The sequence below is a fragment of the Scyliorhinus canicula genome, chromosome 13 (genome assembly GCF_902713615.1).
Source record: "Scyliorhinus canicula chromosome 13, sScyCan1.1, whole genome shotgun sequence".
Classification (NCBI taxonomy): domain Eukaryota; kingdom Metazoa; phylum Chordata; class Chondrichthyes; order Carcharhiniformes; family Scyliorhinidae; genus Scyliorhinus; species Scyliorhinus canicula.
Genome location: NC_052158.1, coordinates 124,704,593 through 124,730,480, shown reverse-complemented (window position 1 = coordinate 124,730,480; position 25,888 = coordinate 124,704,593). Strand labels below are relative to the sequence as shown.

Genomic DNA, 25,888 nt, shown 5'->3' with positions numbered 1-25,888 from the left:
CTATCTCAGCGATAATCCAAGTGCCTGTTACATATTGTCTAAATTCTTCATTATGTTTAATTCCTGAATGTTTACACTGTATTCCTTAACTTTTGAACATTTGGGAATAAATTTCCAATCAGAACACCATTTCAAAATAGGCAAAATATGTATGAGGGCACATCAGAGTTTTCTGTGATGAATTTCTCTCCCGTTTTCCCTCATGCCCTCTCTGAGCTCATCTTGTTCATAAGACCTACCTCCTGCTCACTCAATCATATTCCCACTAAATTGCTGACTGCTCAACTTTCCCGGTCCCCACGTTAACCAATATTGTTAACTGTTTTCTCTGTTATCCTTCTCTCCTTCAAATGCAGCGTTAACCTTCAATGGGGTGGAAACCAAACTACCACCCATGTCCTTACCTGCACAATCTCACAGGCAACTGCCTGCTGCCTCAGCTGGTGTACTAAAAGGTGACTGGCTTTCTCCCAGTGGTCCACCTGGAGTATCACAGCTGGCTCACTATTAAGCTGCCTTACCCTTAGAGAGCAATTCAAATTTTGTCTGCAACCTTTTCCTACTCGCATCAACTTTGGCGTAGGGGCAAGCGAGTACTGATGGTCTACTTCAGGATGGAATCTCCACCCTCCCAACCCTTTTCTGGTATGCCTTGTGGGAAATTATCTGCGCCTAATGGCCACCTAAAGTCACAACACGGAAGAAATGAAAAAATGAAATGAAATGAAAATCGCTTATTGTCACAAGTAGGCTTCAAATGAAGTTACTGTGAAAAGCCCCTAGCCGCCAAATTCCGGAGCCTGCTCGGGGAGTCTGGAACGGGAATTGAACTTTGCTGCTGGACTGCCTTGGTCTGCTTTAAAAGCCAGCGATTTAGCCCTGTGCTAAACCAGCCCCTAGATGAGATAGATTCACTTTCATTAAACGTAATATACTCCCCAATGACAGAGGATATGTGCTCATAAAATCCTTTGTTGCCAACAATGCCGTGTTCAATCTCCATGGTGAGCGTTGAGAGGGACCTGACTCTAATAACAAATCCACAAAATAATAATATTCTTTATCATTGTCACAAGTAGGCTTACTGCACACTGCAATGAAGTTACTGTGAAAATGCTGTGGGACATGGTCTGAGACCTGCCCTCTTCACCTAAGACGAAAAAAAAAATCCTGAGCACTCGAATACAAAAGCTGCCACCCCCCTCGCCACCCCCAATATGGTTCTGGAGATAGAGTTTAGAGAGCTAGGAAAGAAACTAACACACAATTGAAGTGTGTGCCCCACTTCCAAAATTAGCTGTTCCAAGTCCAACTCAGGAATAGAAGCCAGTAGCTTGTTAATAAAAGCTGTATCATTCAAATAGATGCATACACATTAACTAGAACCACCAAGGTGCCAAAGACCCACTGATAAGCAAATGTCTCCCATTCGGATCCGCCAAGATCTTAGCCGCCAAAAAAGCAATCCTTTTAGTAACCAAAATTGCCACCCCCGGACCCTACCATTGAAACCGGAGTGGAATACCTGTCCCACCCACCCCTTCCGTAACCTTGTGTGGTCCCTGACATTCAAATGAATCTCCTGCAGAAACACCACATCCACATTCAAACTTTTCAGGTGAGCAAATATCCTCAACCTTTTCACTGTGCCATTTAACCCCCTCATGAAGGAAATAGATAGGATAGATGCGGGCAGGTTGTTTCCACTGGCGGGTGACAGCAGAACTAGGGGACATAGCCTCAAAATAAGGAGAAGTAGATTTAGGACTGAGTTTAGGAGGAACTTCTTCACCCAAAGGGTTGTGAATCTATGGAATTCCCTGCCCAGTGAAGCAGTAGAGGCTCCTTCATTAAATGTTTTTAAGATAAAGATAGATAGTTTTTTGAAGAATAAAGGGATTAAGGGTTATGGTGTTCGGGCTGGAAAGTGGAGCTGAGTCCACAAAAGATCAGCCACTATCTCATTGAATGGCGGAGCAGGCTCGAGGGGCCAGAAGGCCTATTCCTGCTCCTATGTTCTTACATTCCAAGTGACCAGTCAAATTGAGGTCCTTCCCCTCCACCCCCCCCAACCCTGCCCACTCCCCCCAACCCCCTCTTCCACCCCAACACCCCCCCCCACACCCCAACCCCCCTCCTTGCCACAGAACCTTATTGGCAAGACGGACAATCACTAATTTAGAACGGTAGCCAACAAGATTTATTGGGCAAAGGTGAATACTTCACATGACACGAGTCGAGACGCGCCATAATAGTGTCTTTTCCATCGATCCCAGGACTTCAAGGTTCTCCCTTTTTCTTGGTTCCTTGAACCTGGTCTCTTGACTCACGACATTCATCAAGATTTTAACTTAGTCAACTTAACCGTAACACACATGCAAAATCCTTTGCCGCTTTAAGACGCCAACTCTAATTTCTGAGTCTGCCGATTTAGGCACTTCTGGATTCTTATGGAAATCTCCCAACCTATGGCAGTTGCCCGTTGACCGTTGACCGCCAACATCCTCTACAAGAGCTAACTTGCTAGTAGGTGCACTACTGCTAACTCCCAACTGCCTGCCCTGATAAGAGCAGCATCAGCAAATGTCCAGAGACAAATGTTATCCCCTGGCAAGTGATTTATTTTTAAATCCTTTTTGAAGGCAGACTTTATACAAGATGAATAATGATTTCCTGTAGGCCCATGATGTCAGTAAAATAGCTAACTTCTAGGCAGTATACCAAAAAATGCCATTCATAAAATGAAGACGACTTTTCTAGATCATGTGCTACCACATTGGTGGTCTCCATAACTGCAACTTCTAACTTTTCCAACGCATTAGTGAAGCCAACACATGGTCTTCCTTGCCTCGAAGAAACCCATAGAGAGGTTTGACCATCTCTACAAAATCCGGAATAAAGCTGCACTGGTAACTCATCAGTTACTAAAATGAACCAAGTGCAGACTTGGATGTTGACAAAGGCAACCACTGAATGGTGTCTACCTTGTGCCTGTCTGGACTTAGACACGTGACGATATCAACACTCCCAGGGAAATGACTTTTCTCTGCAACAGCTAGACCTTCTTGAGAATAACTTTCAAATCTCCCTTCAAAATCAACAACTCATTTAATAATTTAAAATGTTTCTCAACTGTTTCAGTGGCTAAGACTAGATCATCCACATATTGCAACAAGCTTTTTGGCCATGGAAATTCCTGCCATTCTCTTTTAAGAGCATTATCGTCCAAGTGAAGCAACGATCCTCAAATGTGACTGCAAACTTGTACTAATATCTTTTTGCTACTCGTGCACTCGATAATCCATTTGCAATATCCAGTGTAGGAAGTGCAATGACATGCCCTGCTTAAGGACTCTATTACCTCTTCCAAAAAAATAATGCTTTCCCTTGGAAGCGGGTGCTGTTTGATTAAAGAATGATAAGATCCGTTAATTATTTCTTCACCCTACAATTTCCCACAATCGTGCTTACCCCTAGCACAAATTAGCAAATGTTTTCTAATTATCTCTTGGACTCGGTTATCTGAATGGCAAGGAACTTCAAATGCTGATGTCTTTTTAATTGTAAAGACCGAATTAACACCGAACTCTCAACCGGTTGTTACCTTTGTTACAATCAAACCAAACAATAGCTTGATATTGCTTTAACACATTGCTGTCTGGCATTTGTTTTCTATTAACAGTGTTCATAAATACTAGCAATTCAACAGCTGATGGGAACCCTTGTACTTTAAGGAACAAGGCATTTTCTTTATATGCAATTACTTCTCGATGATTAAACCCATTTAATTTGATCCTATTACGGTGAAAGTTTTGCCTGTCAAAAGCATGAGGTATGGACAATGATAACGGCAAAACTTGTATCAAGAAACATAATTTGAATTTGATCCCACAGTAATTTAGCTAAAATCTCTGGTCGGCCATTCGCATCCTTTTGGAACCTCATTTCCAACCAAGCGAGGTTTGCTTCTAACTTTGCAGCCTGCTGCTTCGAGTCCATCGAGGACTCTGTGGTATCTGCACAGTAACTGCCCCCTTGTGTCAGGATCTGCATTAACATGACTGCTACCAGTTTTTTTTCAATTCTTTTATGGAACGAGGGCATCGCAGGCAAGGCCAGCATTTTTGTTGCCCATCCTTAATTCAATTTGAGGAGGTGGTAGTGAACTGTCTTCTTGACCTGCCACACATGTAGCTGCTGCTCTTGTCCTTCTAGGTAGTGGAGGTTACAGGTTTGCAAGCTGCTGTCAAAGGAGCCTTGGTGATTTGCTGCACTGCATCTTGTAGATGGTACACATTGCTGCCACTGTACGTCGATGGTGGAGGGAGTGGAGATTGACGGTGGTGGATGGAGTGGTGGATAGGGTGTCAATTAAGTGCGTTGCTTTGTTCTGAATAGGGTCAAGCTTTGAGTGTTTTGGAGCTGCACTCATCTAGGTAAGAGGGGAGTATTCCATCACATTCCTAACTTGCACCTTGTAGATTGGTGGACAGGCTTTGTGGAGTCAGAAGGTGTATTGCTCTCCACAGAATTCCCTCTGACCTGCTCCTATAACCATAGTATTTAAATGACTGGTCCAGTTCAATCTCTGCTAAGTGGGAACCCCCTGATGTTGATAGGAGCAAAGGAACATAGGAATTAGGAGCAGAAGTAGGCAATTCAGCCCTTCGAGCCTGCTCCGCCATTCAATCAGATCATGGCTGATCTCTTCCTGGTCTCAAATCTACCTCCCCACCTGTGGCCCATATCCGATTAACCTGTTTTCTTTCATCAGAAATATATCTATCTCCTTGAAACAAGTTCCTCAAATTCACCACCCTCTGCGAGAAGTAGCTCCGTCTCATCTCAGTTCTAAATCTACCACCTCTCAATCTATTTCCGTGACCTCTCATTCTAGATTGCCCCAAAAGGAGGGACATTTGGTCTAAGTTTATTGTATCAATCTCAATTAGTATTTTGTACTGCCCAATTACATCCCCTCTCATTATTCAGCTATGGTAATACAATTGATCATCAAGGCAAGTTGTTTGGATTTTCTCTAGTTGGAGATGGTCATTGCCTCGCACTTGTGATACTTCAGGACATGGCACTTTGTTTCTCAAACTTCCCACTTAAATCAACAATTTCATTCGCCAATTTATTGACTTTTGCTTTCGCGCTTTTGCCTTCAGAACTGGCCACCGACTGTAACACATATAGATCTACTCCCCTTGGGTGATGTCTCCATTTTTACCCGCTTAGCGCCTTTACACTCCCTTGCTGTGTCCTGATCTCCTGTAACTATAAAATGATATCTGACGTCTATCCAAAAATATTTTAACTTCTCTTGCTCCTTCCACAAAAGGTCTTTTAACTATTGCATCTTTCACCTGGATACTGTCTTTTACCATATCTCATGCTCTCTCTGCATGGTCTTCAGTTACAAACCATGGAGTTGTGGTAATAATAGTGTTGGTGTAGCAGGTTGAAGCCGGGTGAGCGAGCTGTGGGATCTGTGATGAGGAAGTGCTTTTAGTGGTGGGGTGTTGGTTTCGTTCCCACTGCCGTAGGGCCTCTACCGTTATTCCTTGGCATGGTGATCTTAGCCACACAGGCTGACATGATGGAGGCGGGTTGCAGGTGGATTGGAAAGTCGGACCCGCGACACCTTCCCGTGATTCTCCAGCGACTGGAGAATCGCCTGCAGTCACACCCATGCGGCGCCGGTTGGGTGCCGTTGAAAGAGGCCCCCGCGGCGATTCTCCGTGGACGACCGGCCGAGTTCTCACCGGCGTGTTTCATGTATGGTTCCACCTGGCGGGAGCTCAGAGTCGTGGCTGCGGTGGCTGTCCCGGTTTGGGGGGGGGGGGGGGGGGGGGGAGGGGGGAAGAGAGGATACATCACCTGGGCGGGGGCCCCCATGCCCGCGATCGGGCGGGGGGCTACTTCTTCGGCACCGGCCTGCTGTGGGGATCCGTCATGTCGCATACGCATGGATCCGCGGCTGGAAGTGCAGGGCCATATCGGCAGTCGGAGCTGAGTGGAGCACTCCGGGAACCTGCAAGCCCCCTTTAAAATGGAGAATAACCCCGGACTTTCTAGAAAGAGTCCGGAGTGATTCGCGCCCATTTTCTCGCAGGCGTGGTGACATAGCCCCATCCCTGGAGAATCCCGCTCAGGATCATACAAAACAGGTGGGAGGTGTTGCTCAGTAACTGAAATCTGAGAAAGAAGAGTGTGAACACAGCATATTTTAAATGTGGTTCCCCTCTCATAAACATCCCAAGAGACATGCCAATCGATATGCCGGCTGTCTTCAGTTTCAGCCCATTCTCTGAGCAGGTATATTTGCTTTAAACCAGCAGGGTGCTTCTGCAGGGCACTGATAACATAATTGAAGTCCAACTGCATACCAAGTTGTTGCCCTGTGAATCCATTGTGGCATTCCTGCCAAGCAAAGCTAGCATAAAGAGTCAGGGCCGGAAGTGGTCATTTTAAATACTTTAAAAAAGAATCTTCCTCCTGGAACCAGGTGTGTCCGCAGCCCAATCATCCCCCTTTCCTCATCGCGAGACCCTCCTGAGTGCTGAAGACCGTTTGTTCCCGCCAGCTAAGTCCAGGCCTCTGATTAACTTGCTGACAGAAGTCTTCTGCTAGTCTTAGTTCTCACCCACTGGCAGCTGCTGCTTATACTGGATAACAATGGAGCATCGACTGGCTGCATTCAAATGAAGCCCGGCCGTTAAAACCTGCTAGGTCCCAGCTTCAAATTACTGGTTGGTGGCAATGTGTTCCACTTCTGCTAGCTTCGCAGTGGGAATTAAAATCAACTTCAAGACGCGAGATTCTCCTATGTACTGTATGACAACATAAACACAGAAATTCTCTTTAGTTTGGTATCATTTCATACAGGAGTCAGTCATTGTATGGAATATTGGCTGAGGTCTGGAAAACTACTGATTCTGGCCTTCAAATTAGAGATGTCTCTAAATACATTGTGGTTTGGTACCTTTCTCCAAATCAAACTCTCAATTATTTAATTTCTGCTTGGTTCCTTTTGGGAATTTATCAACCAGTTCTTTTGTTTAATCAGGATTCTTGAGATTTCAGGTGGCACGGCGGCGCAGTGGTTAGCACGGCTGCCTCATGGTGCCGAGGACCCAGGTTCGATTCTGGCCCCGGGTTACTGTCCGTGTGGAGTTTGCACATTTTCCTCTTGTCTGCATAGATGTCACCCCCACAACCCAAAGATGCACAGGGTAGGTGGATTGGCTGCGCTAAATTGCCCCTTAATTGGAAAAAAGGAGAATTGGGTACTTCAAATTTACTTTTAAAAAAGGATTCTAGAGATTTCAAATGTGAGTCCAGGTTTAGCTAGGGGCTGGCTTAGCTCACTGAGCGAAATTGCTGGCTTTTAAAGCAGACCAAGCAGGCCAGCAGCACGGTTCGATTCCCGTACCAGCCTCCCCGGACAGGCGCCGGAACGTGGCGACTAGGGGCTTTTCACAGTAACTTCATTGAAGCCTACTCGTGACAATAAGCGATTTTCATTTTTTTCATTTTTCAAATATCTGCAATAGTTGGCAGATAGTTGTGAAAAAAAAGTTTGTCATAGTTAGAAGCACTTTTTCTATTGAAAATACATGTATTCATTTGTTCTATCACTGTTTAATAAATTTGGCAGTTAAAGCCAAAACAGAGCCTGATGTTATTCCACCATCTTATGAAGACAAAAGACACAAGGTACAACTTTACCTAAATATGAGACCATGCAAAAAACTGACTGGGACATAGAGAGCTCGTATTCACCAATGAGAGTAATTTGAAAAATTGACACAAAATAAATCTTGTAGGAAGTAAAAAGAACTCAATATTCAGTCTTAGTTTAAAAGTTCTAGTCTCCACTGCTCACTATTTCAACAGGGCAATATATTTAAGTAATTTTTTGATCTGTTGATGGAAATGAGAGAAATGCAATATGCCATCATTTTGCAAATTACAGTATTTGCAATATCAACATGGGAAGTGCAGACATTAAAAGTATAAGCACATGGTACAGAATGGACTTTGGTTATAACATTCCCTAATTTCTACAGGTTTTAACGTGAATGAATCAGTTGTAAATTAGATGAGTAGATTTATTATTCACAAGATAAAGAAATGTATTCTAGATCCAGAAGATTGTTAAATGAATATGATCTAATATAAAATTACAATTATGTGAGAAATCTTGACCAATGCATTACAATACTGACAATTTAGTTTGTTGTTGAATCAAGAGAGGCATTCAGATTTTTACACGGGAATGAATACAACTTTAAATTCACTGAAGTTTGTTGTGTTTTCGGTGTGTAAAATGTATCTTTTCATAACATCCTCTAAGGGGAGACCCTGAACTAAGAGCAAGGAAAAATATTAAGAATTATATGTGAGACTATTGCCTCTATCAGTGCGTTAATCGTTAATTAGAATAACGGGAGATAATGTGATTTAGTTTGAAAGTTCTAACATGGACTACCTTTCTACCTTTTCCTTTTATTACAATAAGGGGACAATATTTTTGCGAGGTAGTTTCTACAAAATTATTGGAAATGTTATAATGATTCAGGAAAAAAGCCCCCCCCCCCAACAATGACAGGGTTTTGCAACTTCCGTGCTCTCTGGCCAACAATTTTCCTCCCATTCACTTTAATAGATCAAACGTTTTGTTCTGACAAGTGCAGAAAGGTTAAACTTAAATCAACAGTTAGTAGTTGTGCAGAGTATCCTGTCCCGGCCAGCATTTTGAATCACTCATTTGTTATTAATAGGCAATTTCGATTTGAAATTTCCAAGTTTATAGTTTAAAGTCTTATTCTGACAGTGTTACTATTCTAGTGTACAACCTGACTTCACAATGATTTAAAGAACACCATAATCTAGCTCAAGTTCAGCATATAAAAGCATCAAAATTGTATCAAAGTTGGAACTCCGCACCAATACCAGTGTAGATAATGCAAATAACCATATCAAACTTGTACTAGTGCAAACAATTTCTTTATTATAGATTTATACTAGATTTGGTAATGTTTGCGAACACTACGTCTGCACCAGTACAGCTGATATATTATCCAGAAATGTAATATTGTTCAGGAGGTCACATGCCCAATATTCCATGGAACAAACCTAAATATTCTCACTGTATGGTCAATCTGGAATTAAAAACATCACAGCAAATATTTTGCTGTTGATCTGTGCCTAACCGTAAGTCAGAATTTACTCACTGAGATGAAAAATGCTGAGCTGCTCATTCGCTGAAAGGGACTGCACTCTTTTGGTTAATATTCTACCTTAGTACAGTCCGACGTCAAACAAATTAGGAGAAAAACAATGACATCAGTGAACAGCAGCCCAAGTTCCAGTTTTGTTTTCAAAATGATGGAAAAATCCAGCCCATAGGAGGTCACAACATAAGCACAACAGAATCAGACATTCACAATTCAGTGAACCGTCTAATACGGTGTGTGCTGAACGTACAAACTGAATTTAAATGTCATTCTCATTTGCCTTCAATAACATCAAAGCAGCAGGAGACTGATCGGCTCTTTGTCCATTACTGTGTGCAGAGCTGCTGACTCTTTGAAGTAGCGTCCAGTTCTGAGGCAGCTTTTGTTCTTGCTGCTGCGCATCGAGCACATCACCAGTCGGCTTAAAGTAGAGTTGCTTATTTACTATGACGAGCCCTGTCACAATTTATTAGTGCCAAGAGGGTCGGGCTTTGTGATGTGCAAATTGTACAGAGTGAATGCCTCCAGATTGACTCTCTTCTGATTCAATTTTCTTATTGTTTTCAGGCAGGTTTTTGAAGGATTTTGTGTTGGTGCTCTACCTTTGCATCACTGACGTATAGGAAGCCTCAAAGAAACAAGAGAGAAAGTTATTGTTACATAGAAACCTAAAAGATATTATTTGTATGTAATTTGTAATCATCTTCAGTAATATTATTGGTTGCTATGGATTCACAAAATATTGACTTCAGAGACATTAAACAGGTATGCAAGCAGTAATTCATGAGTAGATGTGTAGATCGTGAATTCTGACCTTTGCCCCTTCCAAAAATGAAGCTAATCCAATGTTATATTACAGTACCACTTAATTTCACAACCTGAATGTTCATTCATATGCAAATAATGGAAAAGAAATGGGCAAAAACACATCACATCAGGAAACAATAAGACATAGATGCAATCTTCATTTCTGGTTGAGAGGTTAGTTTTACTTTGAACAACACACATCTCTTCAGCTTATCAGTTTTGTACCAAATTGTGAATTATTGGAAGGCGATGGAATGGATTTTCAATGAGATATGGATAGGTGTTAGAACTTTGTACAAGCAGAGCAAGAAGTGGACTGCTGCTAGAACGGACAGAGGGGAAAGAAAGACAACAGGAGATTGAAATTTGTCATAAAAACAGCAAAACTATCAGCTTTCTCCATTATAATTGTGTAAAAATGACGGAACACATGCACAGTTAAACACATAAATTCAACAGTCGCAGTCCGTGTTGCCACTACGTCTCTACAGGGTTTGCCATTGCAGTCTTTGCAGTTGCAATCAGCACCAAATCAATGATTTGATTGTGAACGTCAACTTTGAATGCACTATTCTCACTGTTAAAACCATGAAAAAGTTATGCCTTGCTGAAAGATGTAACTTATGCCAAGTCACAATCTTGAACAACCTCGCTTGCCCTGGAAAATGAATGTTCATAGTCTGGAGTATTACTTCCTTCATTCCATGATAAATATTACATAGATTTTTAATTTTAAATTTTCTTATGAGATTTCAATTTCAGCCTTCATCACATGTATATTCCCCAATCTTTATTAAGAAATGAAGTGATGGGCAACAAATACTGGCCTAGCCAGCATTGACCACATCCCGTGAAGGAATCAATAATTTTAAAAACAAAATCAGTGGTCTGAACATCCTGGTTTGTTATTTTTGAGAATTCTTCAATCTGATTGAAGTCATCAAGGTGGCTGGGCAGTTACTGTTCCCGGACACCAGAGATCCCCAGTAGATGGCGCCAGAATGAAAGTGACATCGTAATAAGGGAAATTGATGCCACAAAATGCGCTAATCCTTTGTGAGTAGATTTCTTTGAGGACAGTTGCCAGCAACATTTCTTTACCCCTGGCTGCAAAATCCAGACCAAGGTCTTTTGCTGTTTTATTGCCTGCCTGGTTGTGGCTTTGATTGATCCAATGGCCTACTTCATTAAATTTCTCTTAAGAATTGCTGGCACCACTAAAGTTAATGTGGAAAAAAACTTTTCTTGCTTCTAAAACCGTTGCAACTTTTAATTCCATTAATCTGCATCAGTTGGACATCAGTGGGGAGCCATCTGCAAAGCTCAATTTCAAGTCGGGCTCTGAAATCTGAACGTAATAAAGGCAAAGTTTTCCATTCATAGTTCATGGCACTGTTTTGTACTATTCAGTGCAAATTATTACGGGTTCCTCAATCTTTCAAACAATTTAATTGAGAGTGAATCCACACTGTCCAAATAAATGAGATCCTCGGTTATAGCCACAATCGGTCAACTACGAGTCTGCAAAGCGAATAGCAACAAGCTTGTTCTGTAACATTTTATCCAGTTACGGGAAATATTTTTGTTGACAAACTTCTCGACAACCCCATGATTTCATTTAGCAGTGTTGGTTTGACTGACATTAGGGCCACTAGGAAACATATTGCAATGTTAAGCAGTATTTCTGCGACACTACATGCGATCCAAATGCTAAGATCAGGAAAAAGTGGAATTTGCTAATTAGAACTTGAAAAAGACAGCCTAAAACATATGAGGTGGGCAGTAGCGAATGACAACTTAAGCTGCAAATGCGCCTTGGGACCCCAAGGAAGTCCTGACGCAGGAAGTTTAAACTTCCAATTGCTGGTTTTACCGCTGGCAGGGGTGGGTGGGCAGTTGCGCAGTGTTGAGGGTGACAACTCAATTTAAAAACAATATTAGTCAATGAGCTGAAGACAAACCTCACAAAAGTGTCTTCAGTTTGTGACAAAAATGGGGCGTGGCCTGGTTAGAATTACACTTGCCGCTTGGTCTCCCGACTGCTGAATCTTTGCACGAGCCAAGATTGGCAGGTGCCACTGATCCAGGGTGAAATGTTAAGAGGGCAGTTTGAATCGCAGTCTGTGGTGGGTACATCCACTCTGTCGCTGAACAAAAGATCTGGGCCAATATTTCTTGTAGATAAAGCAGATTGTAAAATAAAGCGATGAACTTGAGTCACAACTAAACTCATAGGATAGCTTTTGTACAAGATCATAAAGTTGTACAGTGCAAGTTCATGTTTGTTCCTTTTACAAGCAGATCCCAGCAGGAGTGTTGTGTTCAATTCTGGGCTCTACACTCGTGTATGGACGTGAACCTTTTGGAGAGGGTACAGAAGAGATTTACTAAAATGGTTCCAGGGATGAGGGATTTGAGTTATGTGGATAGGCTGGAGAAACTGGAGTTGCTCTCCTTAGATTAGTGGTGGTGAGGTGGAGTTTTGATTAAGGTATTTAAAATCATGAAGCATTCAGACAGAGTGAATACAAAGAAACTGTTTTCAATGGTTGAAGGACCAACAGCCAGAGCGCACAGATGCAAGGTAATTGGAGAAAGAACCAGAAGTGACACAAGGAAAAACATGCTTCGAATATGGAATACACTGACTGATCAGTTTGTATATACAGATTCAACAGTAGCCTTCAAAAGGGAATTGCAGAATTAGATGAAGGAGAAATATTTCAGTGATCATGGGGATAGAGTGGGGTGTGGGACTAACTGGTCTTCAAAAGAACTGGTGCAGATGCGATGGACTGAATGGCATCCTGTTCTAGATGATTCTATGACTGAATATGTCAAGCCAGGTACTAAATTGGCATCAATGTAGCTGAAGGAAAATGATTTGTTAAAAAATGTTGGAAGGACTCTTGGTACTGTGTGGTCATTTACAAAATAGAGAATAGATCATCATTGCAACACTTCCGAGCTGACTGGACACCATTTGAACACCTGCCTACTTAACCTAGTAACAGTGTTGGCATGGTGAAAATAAGCATCTCTCAATCAATCAAGCCCGTTTTTGATGGGACCAGATGTTGACAAGCCACCACTCCAGAGGTGTAATTCCAGATTATAAAGGTCTTTGAGGTGGGGCAAAAGTTTGAATAAGAGGCACAGCTCCATAACAGTGGGGTTAGTCCAAGGTGGAATTTTATAAGTGTGATTTTATTGTTCGAACTGTAAATTCAGATCAATGTTGTTTAAATTCTGTCAATTTTTCTGATTCATAATTAATGATGATTTCATAATGAAAATAATGGTTTATGACCAGATTCCTCAGGAACAAGAACCCAATAAGTTAAATATAAAGTCAAACCTTGTGGGGATAAAAAGTTAAATCTTGAAGGGGTAAAAAGTCACTTGTCCGAATTTTATATGAAGTGGGATTCACTTTCAAATAACAATGCACTAATTACTAATATTGAACAATACAATTTGAATTCAAAATGTATACAAAAGAATCATGCAAATGAGAGAGATTCAAAGCATTAGAATGTAATATGGTATTATCAAATTTAGATCATAACAGGATTACAAGACTTTAAAATGACCCGGGTTTGTACTGAATTTTACCGGCAGAATCTTCGCAGCATTGTACAGCTTCACTTATCTTATAACAGTGTAGCATTTGATCAACTCTGTTGATTGTTACTCTGTAACAAATGTCTCGTTATGAATGCCAACTATCTCTCACAACAGGTAGTAATCAAAAGGTCAGATTTACAATCAGATCAAGTGCTTGCAAGAGAATTTGTAACCAAAGTAGTACAGTATTAGTGTTCGTTGTAAGAAAAAGATGTTTCCACGGAATGTTCACAGTTTACTGTGAAGTTAAAATATATCACATGATCCCCCTCTGCCTCACTAATCAGCATCCCCCCCCCCCCCCCCCCCCATGCTATATAAAAGCAAATTACTGCGGATGCTGGAATCTGAAACCATAAAGGAAATGCTGGAAAATCTCAGTAGGTCTGGCAGCATCTGTAGGGAGAGAAAAGAGCTAGCGTTCCGAGTCCAGATGACCCTTTGTCAAAGCTTTGACAAAGAGTCATCTGGACTCAAAACGCTAGCTCTTTTCTCTCCCTACAGATGCTGCCAGACCTGCTGAGATTTTCCAGCATTTCCTTTTTGATCTCCCCATGCTATTGCCCTCCACTGATCCATCACTCACATATCATTCCCCTAACCCCATCCTAACCCAAATTGCCCCTGACCTGGCTGGACATCCCGTAACCGGATTGGACCTAATGCAACTAATTTCAAAACCACAATCATTTGGTTAATAAAATGTGCAGATCTTTTACAATTTCAGGTCTGCATCTTCACCCAAGCCTGTAAATATTTCACGCTGATGGCATTGTAGGTGTCAAGTGAAAATTGAGATTACTCATCAGCATGTTCTTAACAGCAGGTTCTGTTATATTACGTGTAGTAATATCTTGTTACTAATTTGCTTACTGCCAGAATGGTCATAACACTCAAAGTCTTCAAATAAAGCAAATACTGTTTATTGAGTAATGATTATAAATTAACTGATTTTGTTCACTCTTCTACAACTATAACTGAAGATTAGATAAAGAAAATTAAGTATATATATGGGTTAACTACACCTGCTCACTAAGCTATAGCTCTAACTCTCTGTTCACTAGTCACTCCTGATACGAAGAGGCGGGAACCGTCTCTGAGTGTAGCTTACATATATATCTGGTGCTGCCATCTAGTGGTTAAATAGCACTTACTTACAGATGTTAACCCCTTACATACCTACAGATATACAGGTCACTACAGTTACCATTAATAATGTTAATTTTTAGATGGTTTTCAGTTCTTAGTTTCTGCTGATGCTATTTTAAGGCTCGATATTTGTTGGCATTGTTGATGAAATGCAAGATTTGTCTTTCTTCATGTTCTGTTTGCTGGTTGTTTTATTTTCAATGTTTCTAATATTTTGTTCCTCATTAACCTGAATATAGACTGTTCACAGTTCACTGATATTATAGACCTGAGCACTGACATTACGTAAGGTCTAACTTCTCACGGAATTGATAATACAGGCCTTACACTGGCAATTGCACCAACAAACTAACCCAAGGATCATCAAAGTAACTACTGAACATCAGTATTTTTGTGAGTGCCACGAAGAATCCAGCACGAGTTTTCGGGATACAAAGAAATAACATTTATTTACAAATTAACATATATACACAACAGCAGCAGCAACTTCTCTTGCTGCCAAACTCCTCTCCCTGGTTCCAAACTGGCCAGCTCTATTTATGCAGGGAGTCTGCTAATGATTTCTCTGCCCCCCTCATTGGGGAAGCTCATACTCCCACAGGATTGTGGGATTGTCATTAGTCCCCAGCCAGTGGTAATCAGGCAGGTTATAACATCCCTCCCCCCCCCCCCCCCCCAAAGTCCAAGGAATCCACCGAAGACCCTGGCGAAGGAGGGCGTCGGACTCGTTTTGCCGCAGGCCGGACACCATTTGCACGAGGCGCTGGATCAGGCGGCGTGTAACGAGATGGAGACCGGCGCTTCAGTGATGAACGGCGTAACGGTTGTACATCCACGGCCAGTCGGCCCGAGGATTTCCCCTCTGAGGTGTCTTTTGTCTCCATCTCGGAGTCAGAGTCTGCTGCCTCCGGCCTCCGTCATCTCGGTGTCACGCGGTTCTGCCCTGCGCAGGCTTTGGGTGAGGCACCAGAGGAAGATTGTGAGGAATACTTTCCGTTGTGTCTGGTCTCCGCGGCTGTAGGAATGAGCTCCTGGGGCGGGCAATCTTTGGCAGGGATAGTCTTCTGGACCGAACATGGTCTACATGTTTGCGCTGGAGATGCCCGTGGGCTTGTACCTGGCAAGAGATAGGGCCCGTTTGGCGAAAGATTGCGCCAGGGACCCACTGGGCACCACCAGCAAAATTCCAAACGAACACTGGGTCACCGGGCGTAAACTGCCGAATCGGCCGATGCCGAGAAAACCCATGCCCCTGCCGTTCTTGTGTGTGGCGTACTTTTGCGCCAATGTCTGGGAAAATCATGCTAAGGCGGGTGCGAAGTCTCCGGCCCATTAGGAGTTCTGCGGGAGCTACCCCAGTCACCGCATGGGGGGTGGTCCTATATGAAAACAAAACCGAGCCAGTCTCGTGTCCATCGACCCGGAAGACTGCATCTTTAGGCCTCGTTTGAATGTCTGCACTGCGCACTCCGCCAACCCATTTGAAGCCGGGTGGTAAGGGGCAGTGTGGATATGGCGTATGCCATTCATCTTCATGAACCTTGCAAACTCCTCACTTGTGAACGGAGTGCCATTGTCCGTGACCAGCACCTCGGGGAGGCCATGCGTACTGAAAGACAAACGCATCTTCTCGATTGTTGCGCAGGACGTTGTGCCTCACATCTTATGCACCTCTAGCCATTTAGACTGGGTGTCGATTAATAGCTGGAACATGGATCCTTGAAAGTGGACGGCGAAATCCGCATGCAAGCGCGTCCCTGGCCATTCCCAGTGATGTAGGGGCGCGGCCGACGGAAGCTTCTGATGCTCCTGGCAAATGAAGCAGTTTTGGGCCACCTTCTCAATGTCGGTGTCGAGGCCTGGCCACCAGACACAACTCCGGGCCAACATTTTCATTTTGGTCACACCTGGATGCCCATTGTGCAAGTCTCTCAGTATCAGCTCCTGTCCTTTGTCCGGGACCCCCACAAAAGGATGCCGTCTTCCATGCTGAATTCGGACAGATTGGAGGAAAATGCCCGCAACTCGCCTGGGAGCTGTCTATGCTGCCCTCCATACAGGAGAATACTCGTAGGTAGCGAGCAACAAAGCCCAGCGCTGGATCCGTGCGGAAGCAATGGGCGGTATTGGCTTATCCTCTCTGAAAAGTCCCAGCAGAGGCTTATGATCAGTCACGATAGTGAAGTGGCGGCCATATACGTACTGGTGGAAACGTTTCACCGCAAAGACCACTGTCAGGCCCTCCTTCTCGATCTGCGGGTACTTTTTTTGCCGCTGCAGTCAATGTGCAGGAGGAAAAAGCTAACGGCCGCCCAGCCCCGTTCTCCATCTTGTGGGACAGGATGGCCCCAATACCATACAGGGATGCATCACATGTGACAAGCTTTCCAGGATCATAGTGGGTTAGTAACCCAGAAGACGACAATTGTTGTTTTACCCGCCGGAAAGCGGTTTCTTGCGGCTGATTCCAAACCCAGGTGCGATTCTTCTTTAGCAGAAGGTACAACGGGGCCAGCATAGTTGCCAGATTGGGGAGGAACTTTCCGTAATAGTTTACGAGGCCGAGAAACGAACAAAGACGCAAAGTGTCAGTCGGGGCGGGGGCCTGTTGAATCGCGCGCACCTTCTCTGCGACGGGGTGCAAACCTTCACGGTCCACCCAATAACCCAGGTAGACTACTTCCTTTGCCTGAAAAACGCACTTTGTGCAACGTAAATGGACTCCAGCCTCCGAAAAGCGTCTAAGGACAACCTCCAAATTTCCTAAATGTTCCTGCTCCGACGTCCCTGTGATCAAAACGTCATCTAAGTAAACAGCAACACGCGGTAAACCTCTCAAAATGCCCTCCATAACACGTTGAAAAATAGCGCAGGCAGAGGATACTCCAAAGGGCAAACGTGTCTATTCATACAGGCCCCGGTGTGTATTAATCGTTACATATGGCCGGGAGGCAGGGTCCAGTTCCAACTGCAGGTAGGCGTGACTCATATCTAATTTTGTGAACGAGAGTCCGCCTGCAAGCTTCGCGTAGAGATCCTCTATGCGAGGCATTGGGTATCGGTCGAGTCGGGAAGCCGTATTCACTGTAAGCGAACTGTGGCATCTGGCTTCATTACAGGTACAATTGGTGCTGCCCAGTCAGCGAAACGGACGGACCTGATGATACCCAAAGTCTCCAAACGAGTGAGCTCCCCTTCTACCTTCTCGAGCAAGGCATAAGGCACCGGGCACGCCCGGAAATAGCGTGGCGTGGCTCCTGGTTCGACTTGGATACGGGCTGCATCCCCTTTTATTTTCCCCAAACCGGGCTGGAATACATCTGGGTATCGCCCTAGCACCTCAGTCAACCCTCCAGAAACTGTTTGGAGGATGTGCTGCCACTGCGAACGCAAATGGCGCAACCAGTCCCGACCCAACAGGCTGGGCCCATGGCCGCGCACCACGATAAGTGGGAAACGCCCCTCCTGGCGTCCATAAACATCAGGGGTCATTGTACTTCCTGCAATGTCCAATGGTTCCCCCGTATAGGTGGCCAACCTGGCCTGTGTGTCAGTTATTGTAAGGGTCTGTATACCCTGATTGATGCGGTCGAATGTCCTCTGGGTGATCACAGAGACCGCTGCGCCAGTGTCCAACTCCATCTCAAGCGGGTGACCATTCACCCGTACTGTCACCTTGGTGGGGGCCACACGGGGAGCTGCCACACAATGCAGCTGCAGGCAGTCATCCTCCGTCTCCACGTCCTCGGGAGTAGTTGCCGCAGGTTCATCCAAATGAAAGGTACGGCCCCTGGGCAGGCCCCAGTTTCGGTCGGAACGACGGCGCCTCTGGTGCCCCCAGGACCGGCGTCCGCGACGGGGTCGGCGCCTACAAGTCTGACACGGACATGGCTCCTCATCCATTGGTTCTGGAGAAGGCTCCCTTCGGGGAGGAATGTCTGACGGCCACTGGCTTCGATCCGGACGTCGCCTCGCCCAAGGTACTGCAGGGGTGCGGGGGGATGCTTTCGGATGGAAGGGGTTGCGCCCCAAGACATGCACCTCCATTCCCTGTAGCTCCTGCACTCCTCATTCTGCGCTCTCTCGGGACAATACTATTTGAATGGCCTGTTGAAAAGTCAATGTTGGCTCGGCAAACAACTTTCTCTGGGTGGCCGCATTGTTAATACCGCAAACCAAACGGTCGCGTAACATTTCTGACAAGGTCTCACCATAGTCACAGTACTCCACAATCCTGCGTAGCCTCGATAGAAAGTCGGCAAGGGATTCTCCTGGGGTCCTCTCAGTGGTATTAAACCGGTAACGTTGGACTATCGTGGATGGGGTTGGGTTAAAATGTTGCCCCACTAAGTTCACAAGTTCATAAAACGTTTTGGTGTCTGGCGCAGCTGGGTACATAAGGCTCCTAATCACCCAAACGTATGCGGGCCGCAGGCGGTGAGCAATATGACCACCTGGCGCTCGTTTCCGGTGATGTTCTTTGCCCGGAAATAGTAACGCATGCTTTGTGCGTACTGGTTCCAGCTTTCCAGCGCAGCATCAAAAACATCCAAACGTCCATACAGAGGCATGGTTTAATAGAAAACAACTTCCAACCTGTGTCCAACAAAAATCCAGGGAGGTGGCTTCAGCAGTGTCGACAGCTATTCACTTTAACCCTCGTCGCCAGTTTTGTGAGGGCCACGAAGAATCCAGCACGAGTTTTCGGGATACAAAGAAATAACATGCATTTACAAATTAACATATATATACAACAGCAGCAACTACTTCTCTTGCTGCCAAACTCCTCTTTCTGGTTCCTAACTGGCCAGCTCTATTTATGCAGGGAGTCTGCTAATGGTTTCTCCGCCCCCCTCATTGCGGAAGCTCATACTCCCACAGGATTGTGGGATTGTCATTAGTTCCCAGCCATTGGTAAGCAGGCAGGTTATAACAAGTACATTGAAAAGACCAGAACACCAATGACTTAGGCATGCAGCTGGTTGGAACATGAATCAACAGCTGGATCACACAATGTACTAATGATTCCCATCTTGTGCTGCTTATACATTTTGCGGGCACAAAACTTTCACTATTAAAACCACTAACCAGGACCTATAACTATAATGCACTAAAGGTGTTACCATCACCATAGCAGGTATATAACATTTCCGTATGCCCACTTTTGATGTTGGAGCTATTAAATTTTTTTAAAATTCTACTCTATCCTTCAAATTCAGGTCAGCACTGAGGCACATGCATCAGACTCCAGTACCACATTTTTAAAATAAGTTGTGAACGGAGTTACATCATCTTCTCATAGATCAATTATTTGGCCTTCTGACTGTGTCAAAAAACAAGATATTGACACTGAATTTTCAAACACATACATGATAATAAATCTATGCCTCAGGAGTGCCGAACATTAAACATCCACTACAGTTTTGGACTGACTCCGTTCAAATGATCTCATTTTTATTTAAAATAAATGCTGTATGCAGTGAGCAAGATTTATTCCTGTCCTGATTCCTCAGCAGCAGATATATGTTGTCCTTTAAAAAAAAAATAATTCAGTGGATTGATTCGCACGTAAAAGTTTCAGCCTCAGCTTCGACTGCATTTGGATACATCTGCACAGCAGCTACAGGTCTAAATTAGTTGCTGGAATTCATATCCACTGCAGGCAGTAACCTGTTTACATGTTTGGCTGCCAGCGGAATCTTGAGCAATCTTTTGTAAGAGAGAGTGTGCATGCCTACATATGCACAAAGCTCACTCCGAATTGTTAGAAAATTAAATCTAGAGGATGATGGGAACCCTAGTTCTTGAAAGGAATTTTGAAAACATGTTCAGGAGGTCCAATAGTTTTGCAGTGGGTTTGAACTTATGCTGTAAAATGGTACACTTGGAAATTAACACGTCCAGCAGACTTCTCACAGTGCTGGAGAAGTACCAACAGCATTTCTTCGCTAGGTCCTCCAAATCGAGTGGCAAGAAAGGCAGGCCAACAACAATGTCCTTGCCCATGCCAACATGCTTGGCAACCAGGACAAAACAGCCCACTTGTTTGGCACCTTGTCCACAAATATTCAATCCCGCCACCAACGTACAGTGGCAGCTGTGTGTACCATCTACATGATGCACTACAGGCTCCTTAGGCAGCAACTTCCAAACCCACGACCACTACCATCTAGAATGACAAAGGCAGCAGATATATGGGAACACCACCACCTGCAAGCAACACACCAAGCCTGACTTGGAAATATATCACTGTTCCTTCACTGTCACTGGGTCAAAGTCCTGGAACAACCTCCCTAACGGGAACTGTGGACGCAGCTACTCATTATCTGCAGCGGGTTCAAGAAAGCAGCTCACCACCACCTTCTCAACGGCAGTTAGGGATGAGCAACAAATGCTGGTCTAGCCAGGAATTCCCACATTCCATTTTTTTTTTAAATTAAGGCATATTGTGCCTATGCCTAACATCAGATGCCTGAAGCAACTGCTTCACTCAGTCATGACTCGCGGCTCCCAGGAGGACATCAGAAACATATTAGCGATGTCCTCAAAGTATCCCACAAGAGGTCAAACATCTGCACCAAGTCACCGCAGCCCCTGGCCTGTGACCAATCAAAATGGAGCAGGTTCATTCAGGAAGGCACCAAACACATTCATAGACTTCATCACGAACATGTAGGGGTGAAGTTTTTAAAAAATAAATTTAAAGTACCCAATTATTTTTTTTTCCCAATTAAGGGGCAATTTAGCCTGGCCAATCCACTTACCTGCACATCTTTGGGTTTTGGGGGTGAAACCCATGCAGACACAGGGAGAATGTGCAAACTCCACACTGACAGTGACCCAGGGCCGGGATTCGAACCCAGGTCCTCAGCACCGTAGGCAACAGTGCTAACCACTGCGCCACCACCGTGCCACCCCACATAGGGGTGAAGTTGATGGGTTAGAGAAGTCTCACAAACTTCTGGGGCCTCACGGTAGCATGGTGGTTAGCATCAATGCTTCACAGCTCCAGGGTCCCAGGTTCGATTCCCGGCTGGGTCACTGTCTGTGTGGAGTCTGCACGTCCTCCCCGTGTGTGCGTGGGTTTCCTCCGGGTGCTCCGGTTTCCTCCCACAGTCCAAAGATGTGCGGGTTAGGTGGATTGGCCATGCTAAATTGCCCGTAGTTTAAGGTTAATGGGGGGATTGTTGGGTTACGGGTATATGGGTTACGTGGGTTTAAGTAGGGTGATCATTGCTCGGCACAACATCGAGGGCCGAAGGGCCTGTTCTGTGCTGTACTGTTCTATGTTCTATGTTCTAAACCTTCAAATATCTCATCTGCCCCGACCCTTCTCACACTATTTACCCTGCACGTGGCAGAGGCTGCAAGTTGCAAAATGGACTTATCAACCACCTCAGAAGCTATTAAAACGAACTGGAAGCAAATCAACTTCAATCCCTACGGAGACCACTTCCAGAGCACATTCAGGATTTATATTGCGAGTTTAATATATTGTTAAGAGTTCCCCTATCTCAGGTACGGTGTGCCTCTCCATCATCAGTTTATTCTTCAAAAGTCCATCTTTAACGCCCTTTTGGTCCTGCATTGTTACGACACCCTGGGCTAGGGAGCGGCCAATTCAAGCCCCCCTGTACCCGGAGTTGCAAAACAATTGAATTAATAAATAATTCTTAGAAATATACCTGACGTCTTTGGCCCTTAGCTGCCCAATAATTACAGTCACCAGTTTTGTAAATGTAAACACGGTTGCTTTTTTATTAATACCAACTATAATGAATTATGAAGCAAATACAATTGGTTAACTATCAACTGATTCCCCCCTACTTTAACTCGCGCCCCCCCCCCCCCCCCCCCACCTTCTACACACACACACACACGACAAACACAGAGGCGACAAGAGGGGTGAAAAAATAAGGAAAAGGATAAATAATATTTGTTTCAGATGGTTGTCTCATCTTCCTTCAAAGTAAGCTTTCAGGTTGAGGTCTCTGCAGTCTGTAATGGTTTTCACTGCAGGTTCATTCATACGGGTTCTCTGCAGATTCAGGACAGCAACTCACCACAATTCTGGAGAGAGAGGAAGATAACGAGAGCAGACACTCACAGCTCCTTCTTCTTCAGCATCCAGGCTAACACTGAGCTCTGAAAATCATTCCACTCAACTAGGACCCAATCACCACCTGTTACCAGGCAGTATATGGCCTTTTGGCCAATTCATTGGCCACTAGCCAACTAATCAAACCGTCCTACCTCAACTCTTGGGTGCCACAAAGTCCGAGCTCTCCTGTTCAAATTCTAGCACCAAATACTATGTTGCAACTTCTTGAAATCCTCATTCTCTCTGTTGCTTTACTTAAAGATACATGTCCATTAAGCATCCACGGATAAAAAAATAACAGAAAAAATAGAGAGGGGAAATAATGGAATAAACAGGAAGGGCCCTTACATAACTCGCTCCCTGTAAGAAATGAAGGTCAGGGCACGGATGTTTCAATATGAGGTATGCAAAACATAATCACAAACACATATCCATCCATCCCCATTATATAGGTTCCCTTCCTAGTCTCTGCATTGGTAACCAGTCAGCCCTTAAACCCATGACAAAGCATCCACAATTAACCTTATCCTTTCCAGGAATGTGTACAATTTTAACATTGAGTTGTTGTAATAATAAACACCAACAGAATAATTTTGCGCGCACGGCAGCACAGTGGTTAGCATTGCTGCCTGCGGCGCTGAGGACCTGGGTTCGAATCCCGGTCCTGGGTCACTGTCCGTGTGGAGTTTTCACATTCTCCCCGTGTCTGCGTGGGTTTCACCTCCACAACCCAAAGATGTGCAGGATAGGTAGATTGGCCATGCTAATATTGCACCCTTAATTGGAAACAATAATTGGGTACTCTTTAAAAAAAAATTTTAAAAATAATCTTGCACTCTGGGTTTTAAACCTTTCTATAAACACAACCGGATTATGGTCTGTATAAACAAATCTTTATTTCTCATCATGTCAGACATATACTGCAAAGTACTGAAGACCTAATAGCACTGCCCCTACCCAGAGGTCTCTGGTATTTGAGGCCACTTTAATGGTCTGGATACACCCGGAGCAGCCAGCAGCAGTTCTCCCACTAAAATGGCCTTCAATCTCCCAAACCCCACTTGGTGTTTGGTGGACCACAGCGCTTTCGCTTGTTTCCGCAACATATCCAACATGCACTATATTTCAGTCCCTAACTTAGCTCATCTCCATGGTTTCAGTCGAGACGGACGTGGCTTTATTGGTTCAGAGTTTCTTATATCGACATCATGATTATTTAACGAGTGTGTCCCTACAAATTTATAATTTTTTTTTCAGCATCTTTATTCGATCTCAGAGTTCTTCTCTGCTGATAGGTTTGCAGCTTTGGTTTCAGATCTCCCTCTGATATCTTCAAACAGTGCCTTTTTTTCACTCTGCCTCTTCAAAGTCGAAGGCAACATTCTTCCCTCTGTCTGCCCAAAGTGGAAAGGGTCCCGTGAATGAGTTTCTTTTGGGTTTCTGTCTCTCGTGTAATGCAGCCAGTCTTTCCTGATTGTCCAATGAATGTTTATCCAAATTTTGAGGATCTTCTGCAGCCAAACTACCAGCAGTATAGTCAATGTTGAGGGGAATATTTGGTTCATTTTTAATCAATAAATACTCTTCAACCACAGGATTTCGCAAACTTGGTTGCCTTTATATGCACCATTCTTTGTTTTACAGCTTTTACCTCCTCATTGGCTTCATCGTAATCACAGGTTTTATCTCAATTTTGTAATACAGACTGATGCAATTTGTGCTTTCCAGATTTCAACTGTTCTTCTTTCAGAATCAGAGGATGGCACATTGTTGGTTCCACGAACTTCCTGTTTTTTTGTTAACAAATGTGGTTGCAAAATCACTGCATAATTCTTCATCCACCTTCCTCTTCATTTTCAAAAGGAATTGATCACTGATTATTTATTTTCCTCTGCTATTTGCTTCCTTTACCTTGAAGAGGCACTGTGGGCCTTTAAAAGGATGTGGGCTAGTCGCCATTAGCATGGAACCTTTTCACATTCATTGCTGTTCTCATCCTGACTCAACGATGCATGTTATTGTGTATATTTCCCTTCAAAACAGGCATGCTCTGGGAAATATTTGCACCTTAAGTTTACGGGTTTACTATAAGAGGCAGGAACAAATTACTTTTAGAAAAGTCCAATTCACTTCCTTCTTCCGATTTTCTGTCTTCTTTCCTAGTTTTGGAAGAATTACTTGCCAGATCTGTTCAAGATGACATGTCAAGTCGGTAGCAGTTGTTTATTCATAATCAGAACCCAAATCGGATTTAGAACTCTTGTCTGAATCTTCATCACTGTTATTTGTAATAGATTAGAGCTCTCCCTTCATAGGATCACTTCCAGTCTTGGAGTTCTCAGAATCTGGTTTTCTACGAGATTTCATCTTTGACAAACTTCTGTGAGGAATCATTCTTATAGAGATAATCTCATCGTTTTTGGCAAAATCAGATTCACTACCATTGTCATTTGCTATGTGATTAATATCCTTCAACATTTCTTTCTTGGAGTCATTTAATACCCAATGAGTTTTCCTAATTCCCTCATTCCCTACCATTGGCATCTCATGTGCTATCCGCAGTACTTCCCTCGGACTCTCTATAATTATGGGTGAAGTTACAGTCTTCAATCCTGCCAAATCATTCCCAAATGGAAGTCTACTCTGTCCACTGGGAACTTCTTAAACAGCTACTGGACCTAAATCACACTCCAATTGTACTTTATACAATGGAACTGGGATATGATCCCAATCACTAATATCTTAGCTTTCATTGAACTCTCTGGAGGGACAACCAAATCCTTCTCCAGTAAGAGAGTTTGAGTAGCATCTGTGTCCCTTAAAATAGTTATGGGTTTGATGACCTCAGTTGAGGGAAATGGGTGATCTTCCCCTTGAACAAAAACCTTGCATCTCTCTCCTCAACCTCATTCATCATTTGGGCAGCACGGTAGCACAAGTGGCTAGCACTGTTGCTTCA

The 25,888-nt window shown here is 43.9% G+C and overlaps 1 protein-coding gene across 4 annotated transcripts in view; it reads right to left on the bottom strand.

Moving 5' to 3' along the window:
* Positions 1-7,631: 7,631 nt before the first annotated feature.
* The window catches only part of capn10 (calpain 10), a 45,887-nt gene continuing 27,630 nt past the window's right edge, over positions 7,632-25,888 (bottom strand). For all 4 annotated transcript variants that reach the window (XM_038815640.1, XM_038815639.1, XM_038815636.1 and 1 more), the window contains one exon: positions 7,632-9,873. Coding sequence is in view for 3 of the 4 variants with exons in the window: in XM_038815639.1 (XP_038671567.1) it covers positions 9,844-9,873 (30 nt within the window). In the remaining variant the exon portion in view is untranslated. The remainder of the gene's footprint in view (positions 9,874-25,888) is intronic.